At 37.9% G+C, this 18,202-nt stretch overlaps 1 protein-coding gene and 1 long non-coding RNA gene across 4 annotated transcripts in view; one reads left to right on the top strand and one right to left on the bottom strand.

Moving 5' to 3' along the window:
• EIF2AK3 (eukaryotic translation initiation factor 2 alpha kinase 3) overlaps nucleotides 1-18,202 on the bottom strand; it is a 74,315-nt gene that overhangs the window by 2,488 nt on the left and 53,625 nt on the right. Inside the window, exons 12-15 of one of the 2 annotated variants that reach the window (XM_054472501.2) lie at nucleotides 17,348-17,497; nucleotides 15,433-16,210; nucleotides 11,656-11,823; nucleotides 3,085-3,186 (exon numbers count right to left, since the gene is read on the bottom strand). In XM_054472501.2, the coding sequence (XP_054328476.1) occupies nucleotides 3,085-3,186; nucleotides 11,656-11,823; nucleotides 15,433-16,210; nucleotides 17,348-17,497 (1,198 nt within the window). Of the gene's footprint in view, nucleotides 1-3,084; nucleotides 3,187-7,849; nucleotides 8,835-11,655; nucleotides 11,824-15,432; nucleotides 16,211-17,347; nucleotides 17,498-18,202 lie in introns of those variants that run through there. The other variant, XM_054472511.2, reaches the window with a different exon arrangement.
• The window catches only part of LOC129025053 (uncharacterized), a 51,758-nt gene that overhangs the window by 22,058 nt on the left and 11,498 nt on the right, over nucleotides 1-18,202 (top strand). The window lies entirely within an intron of this gene.

Here is an 18,202-nt window from a genome sequence, read left to right as displayed (position 1 = left end):
ACCACAGAATGAAAATATTTTAAAAATTTAAAAATAGATGGTTGCATCTGTCCTGGACAGATACAGATTTTTTTTTTCTTGTCATTATTCCCTCAACAATACAGTATAATACTTATTTACATAGAATTTACATTATGTTAGGTACTGTAATTTACAGAATATTTAAAATACACAGAAGAATATATGTAGGTTCTATACAAATATTACACCATTTTATATAAGGGACTTGAGCATCTGCAGATTTGGTATCCACAGGGAGTCCTAGAACCAATCCGCTGTGGATACCAAGATGACTATATGTGTGTGTATGTGTGTGTGTGTATATATATGTATGTGTGGCGGGGGGAAGGGAGAGGGAGAGAGAGAAAGGGCCATATTAAAGCACAAAGAAAATATTGGAAATCTTTGTTTCTATGGAGTTGCCTATTCTGAATATTTCATAAAAACTGAATCATACAAAAGTGGACTTTTGTGTCTGGCTTTTTTCACTCAGCATGTTTTCAAGATTCATCTACGTTGCGGCACATACTAGTATTTCTTTCCTTGTAATGGTTGAATACTTTCCATCGTATAAAATACCACACTTTGTTTTCCCATTTATCAGTTGATGAGCATTTGCGTGGTTTCTACTTTTGGATATTAGAAATAATGCTCATACGAACAGTTGTATACAAGTTTTTGTCTATGTTTTCATTTCCCTTGAGTACATACCTAGGAACAGAATTACTGGATCCTATGGTAATACTATGTTTAACTGTTTAAGGAACTCCCAGACTGTTTTCTAAAGCAACTGTACCATTTTACATTCCACCAGCAAGGTATGAGGGTTCTAATTTCTCCACATCCTAGCCAACACTTGCTATTTTCTTTTCTTTTCTTTTTTATTACAGATACCTGAGGTTGTGCTGAGTGGTATCTCATTGTGGTTTTGATTTGCATTTCCCTAGTGCCTAACGATGCTGAGCATCTTTTCACATGCTTATTGGCCATTTGTTTATCCTCTTTGGAGAAAGGTCTATTGCTTTGCCCCTTTTTAAAATGAGTTGTCTTTTTGTTGAGTTGTAATAGTTCTTTATATATTCTGAATTCTAGACACTTTTCAGATATAGGATTTACAAATATTTTCTCCCATTCTGTGAGCTGCCTTTTCACTTTCTATTTTATTTAATTAATTTATTTCGAGATAGGGTCTCATGTTGCCCAGGCTATTTGCAGGAATAATCATAGCTTACTGTAGCTGTGAACTCCTGGTCTCAAGGAATTCCTCTTGCCTCAAGCTTCCCACATAGCTGGGACTACAGGCACGTGCTACTGCGTCCACCTTGTCTTTTCACTTTCTTGATAGTGTTCTCTGAGGCATTTATCACTATATAAATTTTGATGCCATCTGATTCTTGATCCTTTACTTAGGTTAGACCTGTTTTATTTTCCTTTCTGGAAGCTTTTAGGGCCTTTATTTCTGGTGTTCTGAAATTTAGTTATTTTGATTGTTTTTTTCTTTTTCTTTTTTTTTCATTTGTTGTACAGAACATTTGGTAGGTTCTTTCAGTTACAGGGTATGAGTCATTTCGCTCTATGTGAGAACTATATCCTGTTCTACCATAGCCAGAGATCAATAAGTAAGATCTAAAACTGATAAAATAAGAAATAGTGACAAGAGCCTAAACTTTGAAAATATGGAGGTAAGTACCAGGGACAACAACTAGAAGAGGTGAGGGTAGCTACTTATGAAAGATAGGGAAGAATGTGACAGAGGCCCACTTTATTTACTTTCAGAGACAGGGTCTTGCTGTGTCGCCCAGGCTGGAGTGCAGTGGCACAATGATAGTTTACTGTAATGTAACCACCTCGAACTCCTGGGCTCAAGTGATCTTCCTGCCTTAGCCTCCCAAGGCATGTGCTACCATGCCTTGCTAATTTTTAAATTTTTTGTAGAGATGGGGGTCTTACTATGTTGCCCAGGCTGGTCTTGAACTCCTGGCCTCAAGTGATCTTCCTGCTTGAGCCTCCCAAAGTGTTGGGATTAGAGGTGTGAGCCACCATGCCTGGCCCAGAGGGCTACTTTTTTTTTTTTTTTTTTTTTTTTGAGATGGAGTCTTCGCTCTGTTGCCCAGGCTGCTGGAGTGCAGTGGCATGATCTTGGCTCACTGCAAGCTCCGCCTCCCTGGTTCATGCCATTCTCCTGCCTCAGCCTCCCGAGTAGCTAGGACTACAGGCACCCGCCACCATGCCTGGCTAATTTTTTGTATTTTTAGTAGAGATGGGGTTTCACTGTGTTAGCCAGGATGGTCTTGATCTCCTGACCTTGTGATCCACCCGCCTTGGCCTCCCAAAGTGCTGGGATTACAGGCGTGAGCCACCGTGCCCGGCCCAGAAGGCTACTTTAAAACGACTTTCAGTCATCCCTATAATCCCAGCACTTTGGGAGGCCAAGGCAGGAGGATCACTTGAGCCCAGGAGTTTGAGACCAGCCTGGGCAACATAGGCAGAGTCCATTTCTACAAAATGAATAAAATAAAATTAGCCAGGCATGGTGGCACATGCCTGTGGTCCCAGCTACTGGGGAGACCAAGATGGGAGGATGGCTTGAGCCCAGGAGGTTGAGGCTGCAGTGAGCTGTGATCGCACCACTGCACTCCAGCCTGAGTGAGAGCACGACCTTGTCTTGAAAAAAAAAAAACTTTCAGTACTATCTGCTTTAAAGGCTGTGGTCATGGTTTATTTTGAGAAGAAAAAAACCTAATTATGCATAATCTGCCAGCTTTTAAATATATGAGTGTGTGGCTCCCATTACCTTGTGGTTCCCCTAGATTTTTACTTATTACAAACTTACTTAGTGCAAAACATTGTTAAATTATGATGAATTTAAGCAAAAACTAAGAACAAACAATCCAACCAAACAAGTTTTTGAAGACTGAACTTTAAATGGAAGCAAATAGTCTAGAACTCCCTCCCTGTGTTACTCACACTACCTCTTTCACTTTTAGTTAACCAGTCTGCTGGTATTAAGAACAACTAAGTCTTTGAAAAAATGTTAGATTATTTTCTGTTTGAACCTTTTTTTCTGAGTAGGGAGGTACTTACCCTGACTCTCTCCATCTGAGTGCTGAATGGGTACAGCAATTCAAATAGAATCAGGCCTAAAGAAAAGATGTCCACTTTATGAGAATAGCTGTTTCCATGAATCTGAAATCCCATATAAAGAAAATTTAAAAATTAACATAGAGACAGTACAGTTGATATTATAGCATTATTGAATCCCAAAGTTTACTTAGTCACTTCTTGGTTTAAATGCAAGTACATGTGTAAAAATGTTAGCAAAGAGTTAATCTTCCAAGTCTCTTTTCTTCACTACTACACCAAGAGTAATTAAACTACTCAGCATTACAGAAGGAAAGCCCAGGTATAGCTCTGAGATATGCATCAGTAAAACAGGCCCCTCGGAAACCTGGAGACTTGCCATGCTAAAAAAGTTTGTGGGAGCCAGCAAAATCTGCTTGACTACCCCTGAGGTGAGGTTTTTCAAAGGGAATGCTATCTAAAGCAAATCTCTCATTTCTAATCATCTTAGTCCTAACCCATTTTTATGAGAAAATCTTCATTACTCCAAACCACTAATCAACTGTAGTTAGCCTTCATTAGGGCACTTAATTATGGATACTTTGCATTCTTGGTTGTATTTTTCATGTGTATATTTCTTATTCTCCACAACTAGATTATCAAGTCCTGGAGGAAGGGAAATGCTTCTTTTGTGTTGCTATCGTCCAGCACTGGGACTAAGTATAGAGAAGGCCCTCAATAAATACTTAGTTGTTAAATGAACAAATGAATTACAACAGAACTACACGATTAAAGAAAGCATTATTTAAATTAAAATTGACCTTTTGGTGACTCAGAAGAAACCCTTTATTTGTGAACATTTCTTTAGGGATATAACTGGACATTTGAGAAACAGCCAAAGAAGGGAACTTTGGAAATGCTGCAGTACTTCTTAACTGGGGAGTAGAGGTGGTCGCAGGGCAGTTGCCAAGGTTTATGATCCCTTCACAACTTCCCCTCTAAACTGTACTTGGCATCTGTCTCCCTGGCCTTCTGCACAGCCTACCTGCCTTTGTGCTTATAGAAGAGCAGATGGAAAGCTTCAGTGACCACATCAGTGGCGTCACCCTCTTTCTTTCCAAGAGACTGTAGCAATCTGAACCCTGTCTCACTTATCCCTGGGGTTTTGGAAGTGTTAAATGTGCAAAAACAAATCTTATAGGGGAACTGAAAAGGACACCCTCACACACTATTTGGAGAATATAAATAAACACAAATTTGTAAGAAGCAACTTGGCAATAAATGTTTACTCCTGCTTAATGATCCCATGTAATTTTACCCACCCTAGGGCAGATGGAAATGTGTACAGACATTTGGGTACGGGGATAGTCACCCAAGTGATATTCCTAATAGCAAAATTTACAAGTAATTAAAATGTCCCAAATGAATGTTGAATACTATGCAGCTGGAAATATTTTCTAAGAATATTTAATAATATGGGAAATGCTTATATTTTAATATTGTATCCAAAATGTTAGAGTAGAATTCCAATTTTATTTTCTAAAGTAAGGTGTAAATACATATATATAGGTATACACACAGAGAGACAGAGAAAATGAAATAACTGCTGTTAATGTCTTAGAGATATTTTTGGTAAGTGATTTTTACTTTTTTGTTATATGTCCCTATACTTTCTGTATTCCCTAGAGGACAGATTGATATATAATGTGTTACTAAATTTATTTATTGTTTCTAACATCATTAAATATATTTAAAAAAAGAATTGTACCCTCATGAATGCATGAAAAGTTATATTTACAAAACATCTAAAAAATAAGGAATTAGGAGGTAGAATATATCCTTTGAGTTTGAATTGTTTAATCACTGTGCAAATCTAGAACTTAACCTGTGTTTCTTCGTAATTACAACCAAGAACAAAGTCACCATGGGTCCTGCTCATTTATTTCAAGGATGAGAAAATTAAGAGAGTTCTAATAATAAATAATTTTAAAACAATGTTTTAGTATAGCTTCTAAGGCTTGGGTAAGATTGTACAATTCATACAGCCAAACTATTTTGAGCGACTTTTTAAGGAGCACTTTATAAAGTGACAGTTTCTACGTTTAAAGAGGATTAAGAAGATAATTAAGACTGTCCATTTTTAACTACCAAATTTTAACCACTATACATTGCCTTAAATTTTCTATAGGTATCCTAATTTTCTAGTATTTTCAACAATACCAAATATAGCTTCAGTTGCCATCAACCTCTTCCTTTCTCAAATGGCAACCCATTTCCAAGACACACACACACACAGCAGCCACAAGCCACACTACAGTCAGCACAGAAGTGTGTATGGGGTGGCCAGGACTACCTGGTGTTCATCTTTTCACTAGCGTTCACCTTCACTCATCCACCAAACACTTATGAAACTATGCCACATTCTAGGTGTTAAGAGTAGAAAGAAAGACAAGCTAAGTCCCTATACTGATAGTTTATATTTTACAGGGAAAGAAAAAAGAATCTCAAAGAGTTAAAAATGCTGTAAAAAGAAACTAGTGTTGTAATGGGATGGACCCTGGCAGGGAGTGAAGGGAGAAGCATCTCTTTTAAATAGGGCTGGGTGGAACGGGCTTTCCAAGTCGTGAGCCTTCATTAATAAGCATCCAGATAGAATTCCTTTTATTTGTTTTCACAATATTTAAAATGTAAAAGTATTATTTCCAGCCTCTTAAATAATAATAAATTTTTTAAAACACAATTAAAACTTTTTTTTTTTTTTTTTCTTTTTGAGACAGAGTTTCACTCTTGTTGCCCAGGCTGGAGTGCAATGGCAAGATCTCGGCTCACTGCAGCCTCCCCTCCCCCTCCTGGGTTCAAGCAATTCTCCTGCCTCAGCCTCCCGAGTAGCTGGGATTACAGGTGCTTGCCATCATGCCCGGCTAATTTTTATATTTTCAGTAGAGATGGAGTTTCACCACGTTGGCCAGGCTGGTCTAGAACTCCTGACCTCAGATGGTCTGCCCGCTTTGGCTTCCCAAAGTGCTGGGATTACAGGTGTCAGCCACCATGCCTGGCCAAAAAAAACTTTTTTTTTTTTTTAAAGGGGTTTCACTCTGTCACCCAGGCTGGAGCACAGTGGCATGACCTTGGCTCACTGCAACCTCCACCTCCCAGCCTCAAGCGATCCTTTCTACTTTAGTCTCTCAAGTAGCTGGGACCACAGGCATACACCACCATGCCCAGCTAATTTTTCTATTTTTTGTAGAGATGGGGTTTCGCCATGTTGCCCAGGCTGGTCTTGAACTCTGAAGCTCAAGCAATCCACCTGTCCCAAAGTGCTGGGATTACAGGCATGAGCCACCATGCCCAACCAAAACTGTTTTTAATATCAATTCTGTTATATGACTGTAGAAAAATTGGAACATACAGAAAAGTCCAAAATAGATTAAAATTCATTCAAACTCCCACTACTCAGAAGCAATGACTGTTGATATTTTATGGCTCTTCTAGTCTTTTTTTCCTATAGATGGAAATATGTATTTATAGTATTTTGATATTTCACACAGTTTTAATTTTTCCTTTCACCAGGCCTTGGCCAGATCATTTGAGCAGGATGATTCAATTACCAGGGCCAATAGATTTATTTTATTTATTTTTCTACGTAAGCCAGTTTGGATAATTTTGGTTGCAACCAATTGACTATATATGAAAGTCTCTTATAAATAAAAATCTCTTCTGTATCTCTTCTAATTTCTAAATTTATTTGTGATTTTCCCCCCTTAAGTAGGTATCTATGCTAGAGAGGATTATCTTTATTTTAAACTATTAGAAACAACCATGGTGATGCTATTTTACTGTTTCACCAGTATCAATTCTTACGTTTGTTTTCCATCTTCTTGGCTCCTCCCTGCCTTCTACCGAGCAGAATTCTAATCTCTTATACAGTAATGTGCTATGTAATGAAGGCCTGAACATAAATTTATCTCCAAATGGAACTTTGAAAACTTCCTATAGATTTCACTATTTTTCATTTCTTTCATTTTTAAAAAAAGTTTTTTACATTTTCTTTTAAGATGGGGGTCTCACTATTTTGCCCAGGCTGGCCTGGAACTCCTGGGCTCAAGTGATCCTCTCACCTCACCGTCCTGAGTGAGATTATAGGCTCAAGCCACAGTGCCCAGCTTCTTTCATCATTTTCTTAATACTTTGTATGAGTATTTTTACTTCATTATTGACCTGATAGTTATTTTTTAAAAATCTTTGTTTTTTTAAGTTCCAGGGTACATGTGTAGGATGTGCAGGTTTGTTACATAGGTAAACGTGCCATGGTGGTTTGCTGCACTTATCAACCCATCAGCTATTGACCTGGTAGTTATTTAGGAGGGTTTTAAAATTTCCAGTTGGCCAGGCACAGTGGCTCACGCCTGTAATCCCAGCACTTTGGGAGGCCAAGGTAGGAGGATTGCTTGATCCCAAGAGTTCAAGACCAGCCTAGGCAACATAGTGAGACCTCGTCTCCACAAAAAACAAAAAAATTATCTGAGCATGGCGGTGTGGACCTGTAATCCCAGCTACTTGGAAGGCTGAGGTGGGAGGATCACTTGAGCCCAGGAGGCAGAGGCCATGGTGAGCCAAGATCACAAGACTATACTCCAGCCTGGGTGACAAAGTAAGACCCTGTCTCAAAAAAATAAGATAATAAAATTTCCAGCCAGCAAAACAGAAGCAAAAACAAAAAAACAGAATTATAAAAATCAATTTATAAACCACTGTACCCTTCTTTTAATGTATTATAATCATAAAAAGGCATTTACAATATCTATGATATTTCTTTGTGGCCTAGAAGTTCAAAATGAAAGTATATATAATTATAATTTATTCATCAATAAATGTTCAAATAGCAACTATATATAAAGCTTAGTATTTTTTTTTACCTAGCTTCCCTTTCTAACCTTTTTTTTTTTTTTTATAATTATAATCCAATCTGAAGTTTCCCTTTCATGGGGATATTTAAACACATCTATTTATTTGTTGTCATAACTAATATTTGGCTTTAGCATCACTTGTATTTCCATATCCTTTCCCTTTGCTGCAGTTTGTTTGTCGTCTGTAGTGATACAGAGGTAGAAATATTGTTTTATTATTCTATTTGCCAAATTTAGCTACATCAAGTACAAATCCCTACTCCCATCTTTATTTTCCATGTTCTTACCGTCGTCCATTTCCTGATCCTTGTTAATTTAATATAGGACTCACAAACTCAGCTTATAATGATAAGCATACTTAAAATTATTTGTCTTTTACTAGGAATACATTTTGGATTTTATTCTCATTTTGGTATCAATATTCAGAAGAACCATTGGCACTATCGTTCATTGGGTTTGATGCTTATTGCCAATTTTTATATGTTTCTCATCTCAAATTAACTTTTAATAGGTAACACATTCCCATGGCTCAAAAAGAACTAACAGTAAAAGTTCCCTCTCGCTCTGTCCCTCACTGGCCTAGCCCCACCAGTCACTTCCTCTCTGCCACTGCCCCCATAGCCATTTGTTTCTTACACATCATTCCAGAGTTTTTTTATGTAAACATAAGCAAATGTATATATATCTTTTCCTCCTTTACACAAAAGGTGTACACATTTCTGCATTTTGTTTTTTTCACTTAAGAGACTTTTTTGACTCTTACATATGTAAAAAATGCTTGATTTCTTTTTTCTTTTTTTTTGAGACAGTCTCGCTCTTTTGCCCAGGCTGGAGTGCAGTGGTGGGATCTTGGCTCACTGCAACCTCCTTCAAAGATGAAATACAAAATAAAAATTCACATTGTAAAAAAGAAACACTTGACTAATGTAAACAATGCAAACACTTCAAAAGGATGCTCTATGACAGTAAAACAAAGTTGCCCTCCTCAGAGGCAGTTCCTATTACTGGTCTCTGATATAATCTTTCAAAGATAATCAAATCCAGTGGTTCTTGAAGTATGGTCCATGGATTCCTGGGGACCCTAACACCCTTTCAAGAGGTCTGTAAGGTCAAGACTATTTTCATAATAATACTAAGATATAATTTTTCCTTGTGTTGACATTTGCACTGACAGAACCTAAGCATGAATCAAGCGAACAGTGCCAAGCTGTACCAGTAGCAATTACATTCCTCAGCACCACGTGCTCACAGGCAAAACCAAAAAACATTTCACTTAAAATGTCCTTAGCAGTAAAAATTATTAATCTATTAAATCTCAACCTTTAAATATACACCTTTTTAACGATCTGACAAAATGGAAAATATTCAGAAAAACATTTATGCTCCATACCAAAGTACAATATTTGCCTCCAAGTCTGATACCTTGGATATGCTAATGACCCTGATCCAATCACTAAATAGTGTATGTATTAAAATGACAATATGTACCCCATAAATATGTACAATTGAGTCAATTTAAAAAACAAACTAATTTTAAGAAGTTGAGACCTGCTGATGTAAGCACAGATTAGCTTGTATCATTAGCACTTGCGCAATTATTTGAGTTAAAATATACGCTAGCTGCTCTTTTCATAGAACACCATTTGATTTGAAAGAATAATTGGTAGACAAACTACAGTTATTGAGACTTGGATACTTGAGAGATAGTTTCTTTTCTTTCTTTTTTTTTTTGAGATGGAGTCTTGCTCTGTCACCCAGGCTGAAGTGCAGAAGTGCAATCTGGGCTCACTGCAACCTCTGCCTCCCGAGTTCAAGCAATTCTCATCCCTCAGCCTCCTGAGTAGCTGGGACTACAGGTGTGTGTTACCATGCCCGGGTAATTTTTGTATTTTTACTAGAGACAGGGTTTCACCATGTTGGCCATGCTGGTCTCGAACTCCCGGCCTCAGGTAATCTGCCTGCCTCGGCCTCCCAAAGTGCTGGGATTATTGGTATGAGCCACTGCGACTGGCCGAGGACACTTTCTTAAAGATGAATAATGAGACTGGGCATGGTGGCTCACGCCTGTGATCCTAGCACCTTGGGAGGCTGAGGTTCAAGGACTGCTTGCGGCCAGAAGTTCAAAACCAGTCTGGGTAACACAGCAAGACCCCATCTCAAAAAAAAAAAATACATTTTTTTTTTTTAAAGAGAAAAAAAAGATGAACAATGTGAGAATGGCATTTCAAGGAAAACTAACAGTATTTGTTGCCAATGATAAAAGTTGAGCTTTTAAGTGAAAATTAAAATTTTGGAAGATTTGAATCTACCAGTGGGAATTTGATAGCCTCCTAATAACGTACATAAAGCCTTTTCTGGTGAGATTCGTGGTTTTATTAACCAAAGTGACTTTTTATATTACATAATGAACTGTGATGACTTTTGGAACAGTTGCCAAACTTAGGGAACCGATAGTTTCCAAATGACTAATGCACAATATAAAGTCAAGCATGGGTAAAAAGATCCATTCAAAGTACAAAATGGACCAAGGGATGTTAAAAGTACCAGAGTACAAAATATTCATGAATGGTTTTAGATTTCACAGTGTAAATGACTTTTAAGAAACTAACACTTACTAAGTTTTGATATACTATCAAAGAAAAATATCTACAATTACTTGAAATGAAATATTGCTCTTTTTTCCAACTACGTATCTGTGTAAGGCCAGATTTCCTCATGTACTTCAGCCAAAATAACATGCTGCAACACATTGAACACAAAAGCAGATAGAAGAATGTAGCACTTTTATAAGTCAGCTTTAAACAGACTGGCAAAAACGTAAACAAATGTCACTCTAATTTTTTTTTTTTGCAGGGGAATTGCTGCCTCTAATTTTTTTCTGTTTTAGAAAATAGTTGTTTTTCATAAAAATATCTTAAGATGTGATAGGTTTAATTCTGTTATTTAATTGATTTAATAAAGTTTTATAAGTTTCTCTTTTAACTTCTAATATAACAAATATTGATAGAAAAAATTTTGTTAAGAAAACCTTTTGGGTTCTCAGTTATTTCTACAAGTAGGTACCCCAAAACGTCTGAGACCCGCTGCTCTAAGCATAGGGAAGCTTGTGAAGATCATTTGCCTGGTGGTGGCTGAGCATGCTCGCCTGATGCTTCCAGGATGCCCTGCTCCCCCAGCTCTTCCAGTCCCTGCCCTGATTACAGTGCTTTTCCTGTGAAGGCCAAGCAGCCCACAAGGCAACACCTGCCGGCCTGTGTGCCTGTATTTCCTACTATGGTACATGCTGGAAGTTGCCTAGGAATGACCACAAAGGGCAGCTCAGTATAGTACCTCTGGGTCTAGCTGGCTCTGAAAACAGTTCCAACACAGTCTACACAAGGCAAACTGGAGTTAAATTTGGGAGGGTGGCATTCAAAGTCTCTTTCTAAATTCCTGGTTGCTGTCAGGTGCTTGTTCAGGGGTTGAGTGCATTTTATGCGTTGTATTTTTCTTAATCGAGCCCCAACTCAGGTTGTAGAAACTACATCTTAGCTGTGTCACTATTCCACTACTGGAACACTACTGCCAGTTTTCATAATTTTCAGACTTACTGAGTTTTAGATTACTGGGTATTTTAATGAAAACATGAGAAGAGATTCATCAGGTACATCTGCTGCTGTGCTAATAAGTAAAAGTCTGAAAAACTCACCTGCTCTGGGCTCATATACAGTTTGGTCCCTACTTGTCCTGTGTGTCTGGCATAAGCTGGCATTGGTGTCAGAACCGTCTGCTCTTCCTCATCCTGGTCCATTGCAGTCACTAACCCAAAGTCTCCAACTTTGACCACATCATCCATTGTAAAGAATATGTTGGATGGCTGGAAAGAATACAACAGACAAAAGTACAGTGGGTGTGCATGGAGGCGAAAAAGTAAAGAGAATTATTTAAATGACTACAAAGAAAAAATACAACAAACTAGATATTTTCAAGCATATTTCTTTTTAAAATGGGCTAACAGGAAAATAGTGACAATTTTTCCGTGCCAGACAAGTACTGCTAGTAAAGAAAAGGGAAGGGTAGCAAAGAGTGCTAGTATTTATTGAACATCTACTTAAACCCTTTGAGGTGCACATTCCCTAGGGATCATGGTACTTAATCCTCAATCTTATTATTCTATATATTCTTCCCAGGCAAGCATCTCTACACTTATGACTGAAAGCCTTAATAATTATAACTAATAATAACTAGTTCATAAATAGAACTTGCAATGTGCTAGGCACTGTTCAAAGCAGTTTACTACTACTAACTCATGTACTACAACCCCATTAGATGAGTACTAACCCCATTTTACAGACATAGAAAGTGAGGCCCAGAAGTTAAACAAATTGCCCAAGGTTACCCAGCTAGCAAGTGGTGAAGCATGTATTCAGACCTGAGCAGTCTGGCTCTGAGGAAAGGACCTTGTGATCCACTGCCACGTGCCCAGATTTCAGTCCAGTTCTTGCTCTATCGTAGCTAATTACTATTTGGTGAATGAATGAAACAGACTGATCTTTTGGTTTGCATCTGAGAGGGGGATATAGATTATCAGAAGGGATAAGAGCTCTTCACTACTACTCTATGCTGCCTCTCATAAAACCTCTATGTTCTCAAGGCTACATCTACTCCCAGATCTCTGCCCTGAGTTCTAAACTCATATGACACTGTTTATTGAGTACATCTAACCAGAGGTCTCAAGGGCTCCTTCAACCCAAGGTGCCCTACATGAAATACATCATCTTTCCCTCAGTCTACTCTACTCTGCGGGTAATATGACCACCATTCATAGCCCCTGAAGTAAGGAAAAGGAAGCCATTTAGCTCATGAAATTGAATTTCATCATGTTTCAAATACTACCAGAAAATAACATTGCATTCCCAAACTCTAAAATACCATTAAACAATTTTGACTTGGAAGCATGAAGTTATTGTGTATAAGATCTATGGTAATAATCTGCAGCTCTCCAATAAATAACTTTGTACCAGAGGCAATAATAGACTATCCTGCATTAAATGTCATCTTTCTTCCCAACTCCCAACATCTGATGGCAGTTGTTATTTACTGAACCCTATAATAGACAAGCTTTTTGGCTCTCCAGTATCTAACTCCCTGTGCTTCCACCAGAAGTATCTTGAATTTACTTTGGGAACTTCCTTCTTGCTGACTGTGCAGCAAAACCCCATGGTTAGTGTGGAAGGCATCCATGCTCTACAAATTGCTTAGGCCAATCCACAGAATCCCATTGCCTGGCTAGGGATTGGGCTTGTTGGGGGATGGGTAGGTGTCCTTGGTTTAAGTAGAATAAAAACTTCTGATAAATACTGGGAAAAGGAATACTTTTCTCTCCACCCTCTACCCCACCAACTCCAAAAGACTTAAATAGAAACAAGAAATGGGGAGGAGAGAAACCAGGTTCTGGCTAAATCACTTGATCTCAGCTAAAACTTTACCTGAATTCTCAACAGTTTAGCCACGTGGGCCAACAGATTTCCTTTTCTAGTTAAGCCAGTATAAACGCTTTTGAGTGCAAAGAAAATAAAATTCAAAATAAATGGTATGACCATCTAGAACATTCAGATATTGTACTGAGACTATAACAGGTAAAAGAAACAGATATGGTTCATATCCCATAGAAACCACAGAATAAATAATCCAGGTGTGATGAGAATAATGAAGAAGGACCAAGTTTCTGTCAGAACAGTGTATATCAAGAGGAACTGAGAAAAGCTCAGAGTGGAGAAAATAGAAGACTAGAAGTTAGTCTGAAGGGGCAGGAGCCAAAGTCCTGAAGACAAAAATGTGACCAAAATATAACAGGGGGAGAGGGCCTAGAAGGTTTAACATTGAGCTCAAAGATTTAGGTCAGAACGTAGCAAAATGTACAGCTTTTTCACCCAGGAACAAAAATCTTGGCTTTTTTTTTTTTTTTTTTGGTTGGGGGGCACACTAGAAATCTTTAAAAGGAATTATCTTCTATTTAGAAAGGAATAAACCTTTCTGATTTCTAGAAAAACTAACAGGAATATTAACTTTCTTCTTGCAGTTTTTCTGGTGCATAGACAATTACAGAAAAATTTTTAGACAACATTGTAGCATTAAATGGATATTTACCAATATCTCATTTACATTATAAAATTAGCAGAAGAATATTCATTATTAGTGAAAACATGATTCACTGTCTTTCAAGTTGGCATTTGTGTGTACAGCAAGTGTTAAGTACAAGAAGAATGTGTATTTCAGCTAGTTGTTTCACACGTAGTGATAAGCGTTTACTATATTCAAACATAAATGCTAGTATTCTCTCAAATTAGGGGTGTGTGGTCTCCTGTAAACTGTCTTCTCCAATCCAACCAAATAATTCATCTCTGAACTTTTCATTCAGTGCAGAACAATTCTTGGCAATCAGTTTGGGCCCACGTCAAAAATCACTGAAGCATAATGATTTATATGACTAAATAACAATTATATTAAAAAATAAGAATTATTTCTAATTTCTATTCTTGTTACCCTAAAACTCTTAAAATATACCAAAGAATTTGAAAACCTACTGCTGATTTTAGAAGAAAATAACTTGTGTCCAAATAGCTACTTTTGTGCCTGAAACAAGTCTGTGGTTACATAAAACTGAAAAGATTTACAATAGATCCACATCTATCAAGACTTTAAGCTACTTTCATCAGAAAAGTATTTTATACATTTACTCCACATCTACTGGTGACGGCTAAGAGTATATGGAATGTGGGAAATTAGTGAAATAAAAGTTCCATGTATTTATTTTTAGAAACACTACTACGGAAATGTCATGTTTTAGTAAGACTCAAGTAATTTTGCATATTACTACAAAATTCACTACTGAATATATTGAAAATAGAATCCAAGGTTTTAGAGCTATAAACAATCATCTGGTTAACTATTTGCTACCTTTCCCCATTCAGCTTCTTACCCCTTCCCCCAAAGTCTAAACAGTTCAGAAATAGAAGCAAAAGTATGGAGATGTGCCCCAATTCAAGCTGGCTAATGAAGGAACCCATGTCTCTCCTTCCATTTGGATCCCTTTCACCATGCTGCTTCAGAGCCCTGGAGGTACTGGTGTCAGGGTTACTCAAAACCATAGAAAAAAAACCAAAAACCAAAAACCAAAAAAAAAAAAACAGGCCATATCTGCTCATGGTGGATTTTGCCTAAAGATTCTTTTTTCTTTTTTTCCCTCACCTGGACTACTGAGAATACCTTTTCCAGTAAAATGAACACAAACACATTACCGAAGACAATGAATGCATGGTTTGCCTAAAGCTTTCAGACATAAGACTTCTTATTCTTGCAGCAGGCCACTTCAAGGCTACTTTCTCAGACCTCTGCTCTCAGATGCTTTTACTCTCGCAAGTACTGCTCTGAATCACAAAACATCAGATTGAAACCCGAAGGGTGATGCTCCACAAATACAGACCTTGAGGTCCCTGTGCATCAGTCCTTTACTGTGAAGAAACTCCACTGCCTCTGCGATCTGCAGGAAGATGTGCAGACACATGCTCCTCTCTCTCTCCTCTATGGTACATCGTCCATTCATCCAGTCTTTGAGGTTTTCTTTTCTGCACAGCTGCATTTGAATGTAAAGATACACCTTTGGTGAACTGGGCTGGAGTTTTTCTGTGGTGTTTTTAGTGAGATCTAAACTTAAAGTGGTTGGTCTCGGAGGAGAAATAGACAATGTAGCTTCAGAAGATTTGCTACTGGTGGGCTTGAAAGCAGTTAGTTTATTAGCACAATGGTTGCCAATATACAATCGATTAGTTTTCGGCTCTTCTTTACTGGAAGCATTATCACAGCCAGAATCTTCAAATACTATTGAAGAGGAGGTTCTCTCCCTTGACCTTACATAAGGAGAAGCTTCAGAAGGACAAAGTTCAAAGGAGTGCCCCTCATGATTGCCATCCATAGTACCATCTTCCACATCACAGTCTGTAAGGCAACTGTCCTGGAGGTTGTATGCTGCATCCACTGACTCACTGGTGTCCTCATGGTCCATTCCTGAGAATTCCAGTGGTGAGAACTGGCTCTCAGATGAACTTGTCTGGTCACAGGAAATCCCTACTGAAAAAGACCTGCTTCTTTGTGGTGAAGGAGCTATGATTTCAGTATGTTCTTTTGTAGAGAAAGGATCCATTCTGCGTATTTTAACTGATGGTGCATCCATTGGGCTAGGAGAGCTGAGTGGCCAGTCTGTGCTAAAAGTGGGAGAAATACAAAGGGGTAAGAGTGAATATATATTGATTAAAGTACCTGAACTGCACCCTCTGTTTAAAAAGCTTCAACTATAATAAGGCCACTTACCAAATGACAAACAACAAAACATAAACTAAATAAAAACATGCAATGTGAGATAGAGAACATCACATTCCATTCATTCCTTCTAAAAAACTTAATTTTAAAGCTTAATTTTATATATGAAGCAGTTACCTGGGACTGTCAGGGGCTGCTAGGGGCTGCCAGAGCAGCCAAAGCCTTTTATGCAAAGTGAGGACAGGATTCCTTGGTGGCTGTGATTCTGAAGCCCTAATCTAAATTAGGGCAGCGCCTCACAAGGCCTTGAGATTCGGGGCCACTTCACTTGGACCTTCTATGGCTTAGTTATTGGTTGAGTCTATAATAAGCACCACTTTAACAAGGTACCTCATGTGGATCTAATGTTGCTTAGATACCTGTAGGTAGGAGTTTCACTCCAGTTGTTTGGTGGCAGTCTATCTACACATGCTTCCTTTTTCTTCTCCTTTAATAGTTTTTAAAGGGCCTTCCTTCCTATAGCACATACAGTTAATATGGGCAATATATTCAGTCTAAGTTTATGTATTTTTAACTGCAAATAGTTCAAAACTACTTAAAAAGGAGTTGTAAACTGTTAACTGCTAAGAGAAGAACTAAATAACAAACATTTTTTAAAAATGGAGACAGAAGCAGATACCTTATACTGAGAAAAGTCACTATAAATCCCTCAATCAATCACAATGTATAGAGTCCTATCAACTAATAATTTTTTAAAATGTAAGTTCTCTCTTATTTTTTCTAAGAGACAGGGTCTCACTATGTTGCTCAGGTTGGTCTTGAACTCCTGGGCTCAAGCCATCTTCCCACCTCGGCCTCTCAAAGTGCTGGGATTACAGGCATGAGCCACCCCTGTATGTTTTCAAAATCTAAATCAAAATTTCACAAGTGGCTAGAGAACTTTTCAAAACATGAAATAAACAACAGAACTCTGCTGTTTCTTTTCTTTAAAAAAAAAACAAAACCCTGAAGTTATAAAACTGATATTGTAATCACACAAGGAAAAAAACTAGCTTAAGTGTATGTGTAACAAAGTTAGTTACCTTTCGTCTTTCAGCCAAATTTCATCCATCTTTTCTTGCCACTTCTCTGGTGGTGCTTCAAGCCAGGCATTGAAATACCTAACAATGCCTGGGTGTTCAAGCTTGGCTAAGGCTTTAACTTCTCGCATTACCTTTTCCCGAGCCAATTCCCTGAAAGAGAGAAAATATTTAAGGTGATGGATATTCCAATTACCCTGATTTGATCTTTATAAATTATATGACTTATACCCCTAAAATATGTAGATGTCTTATATATCAATAAAAAAGGAAAATTAAAGAAATAAAATTAGCCTGAAAAACAGAGAAAGTAAGACAACACTGAAGGCTGTTGATATCTGAAGAAGTATTCATATCTAACAGTGAAAACAGAAAAATAATAAAATAGGATCTTTTCTTGAAACTAAAATTAGAAACATATGAGTTAGCCTAGGTTATACTTCTTTTTTTTTTTCTGAGACAGGTCTCGCTCTGTCACCCAGGCTGGAGTGCAGTGGCACAATCTCGGCTGTCTGCAACCTCCGCCTCCCTGGTTCAAGTGATTCTCATGCCTCAGCCTCCTGAGTAGCTGGGATTACAGATGCGCACCACCACACCCAGCTAATTTTGTGTTTTTGGTAGAGACAGGGTTTCACCATGTTGGTCAGGCTGGTCTCGAACTCCTAACCTCAGGTGATCCACCTGCCTTGGCCTCCCAAAGTGCTGGGATTACAAGTGTGAGCCACCGTGCCCGGCCAGCCTAGGGTATACTTCTAAAAGGCCAGACAAGTCCTGTATTTTAAAAAATACAAGTATTTCAGTTTTGTTTGTTTGTTTTTCTCTTCTGGAAATAAATGCTACAAGCGCATCTACTGCACA

This window comes from Pongo pygmaeus, chromosome 12 (assembly GCF_028885625.2).
Source record: "Pongo pygmaeus isolate AG05252 chromosome 12, NHGRI_mPonPyg2-v2.0_pri, whole genome shotgun sequence".
Lineage (NCBI taxonomy): Eukaryota > Metazoa > Chordata > Mammalia > Primates > Hominidae > Pongo > Pongo pygmaeus.
This window is presented reverse-complemented; position numbering and strand designations above follow the sequence as displayed.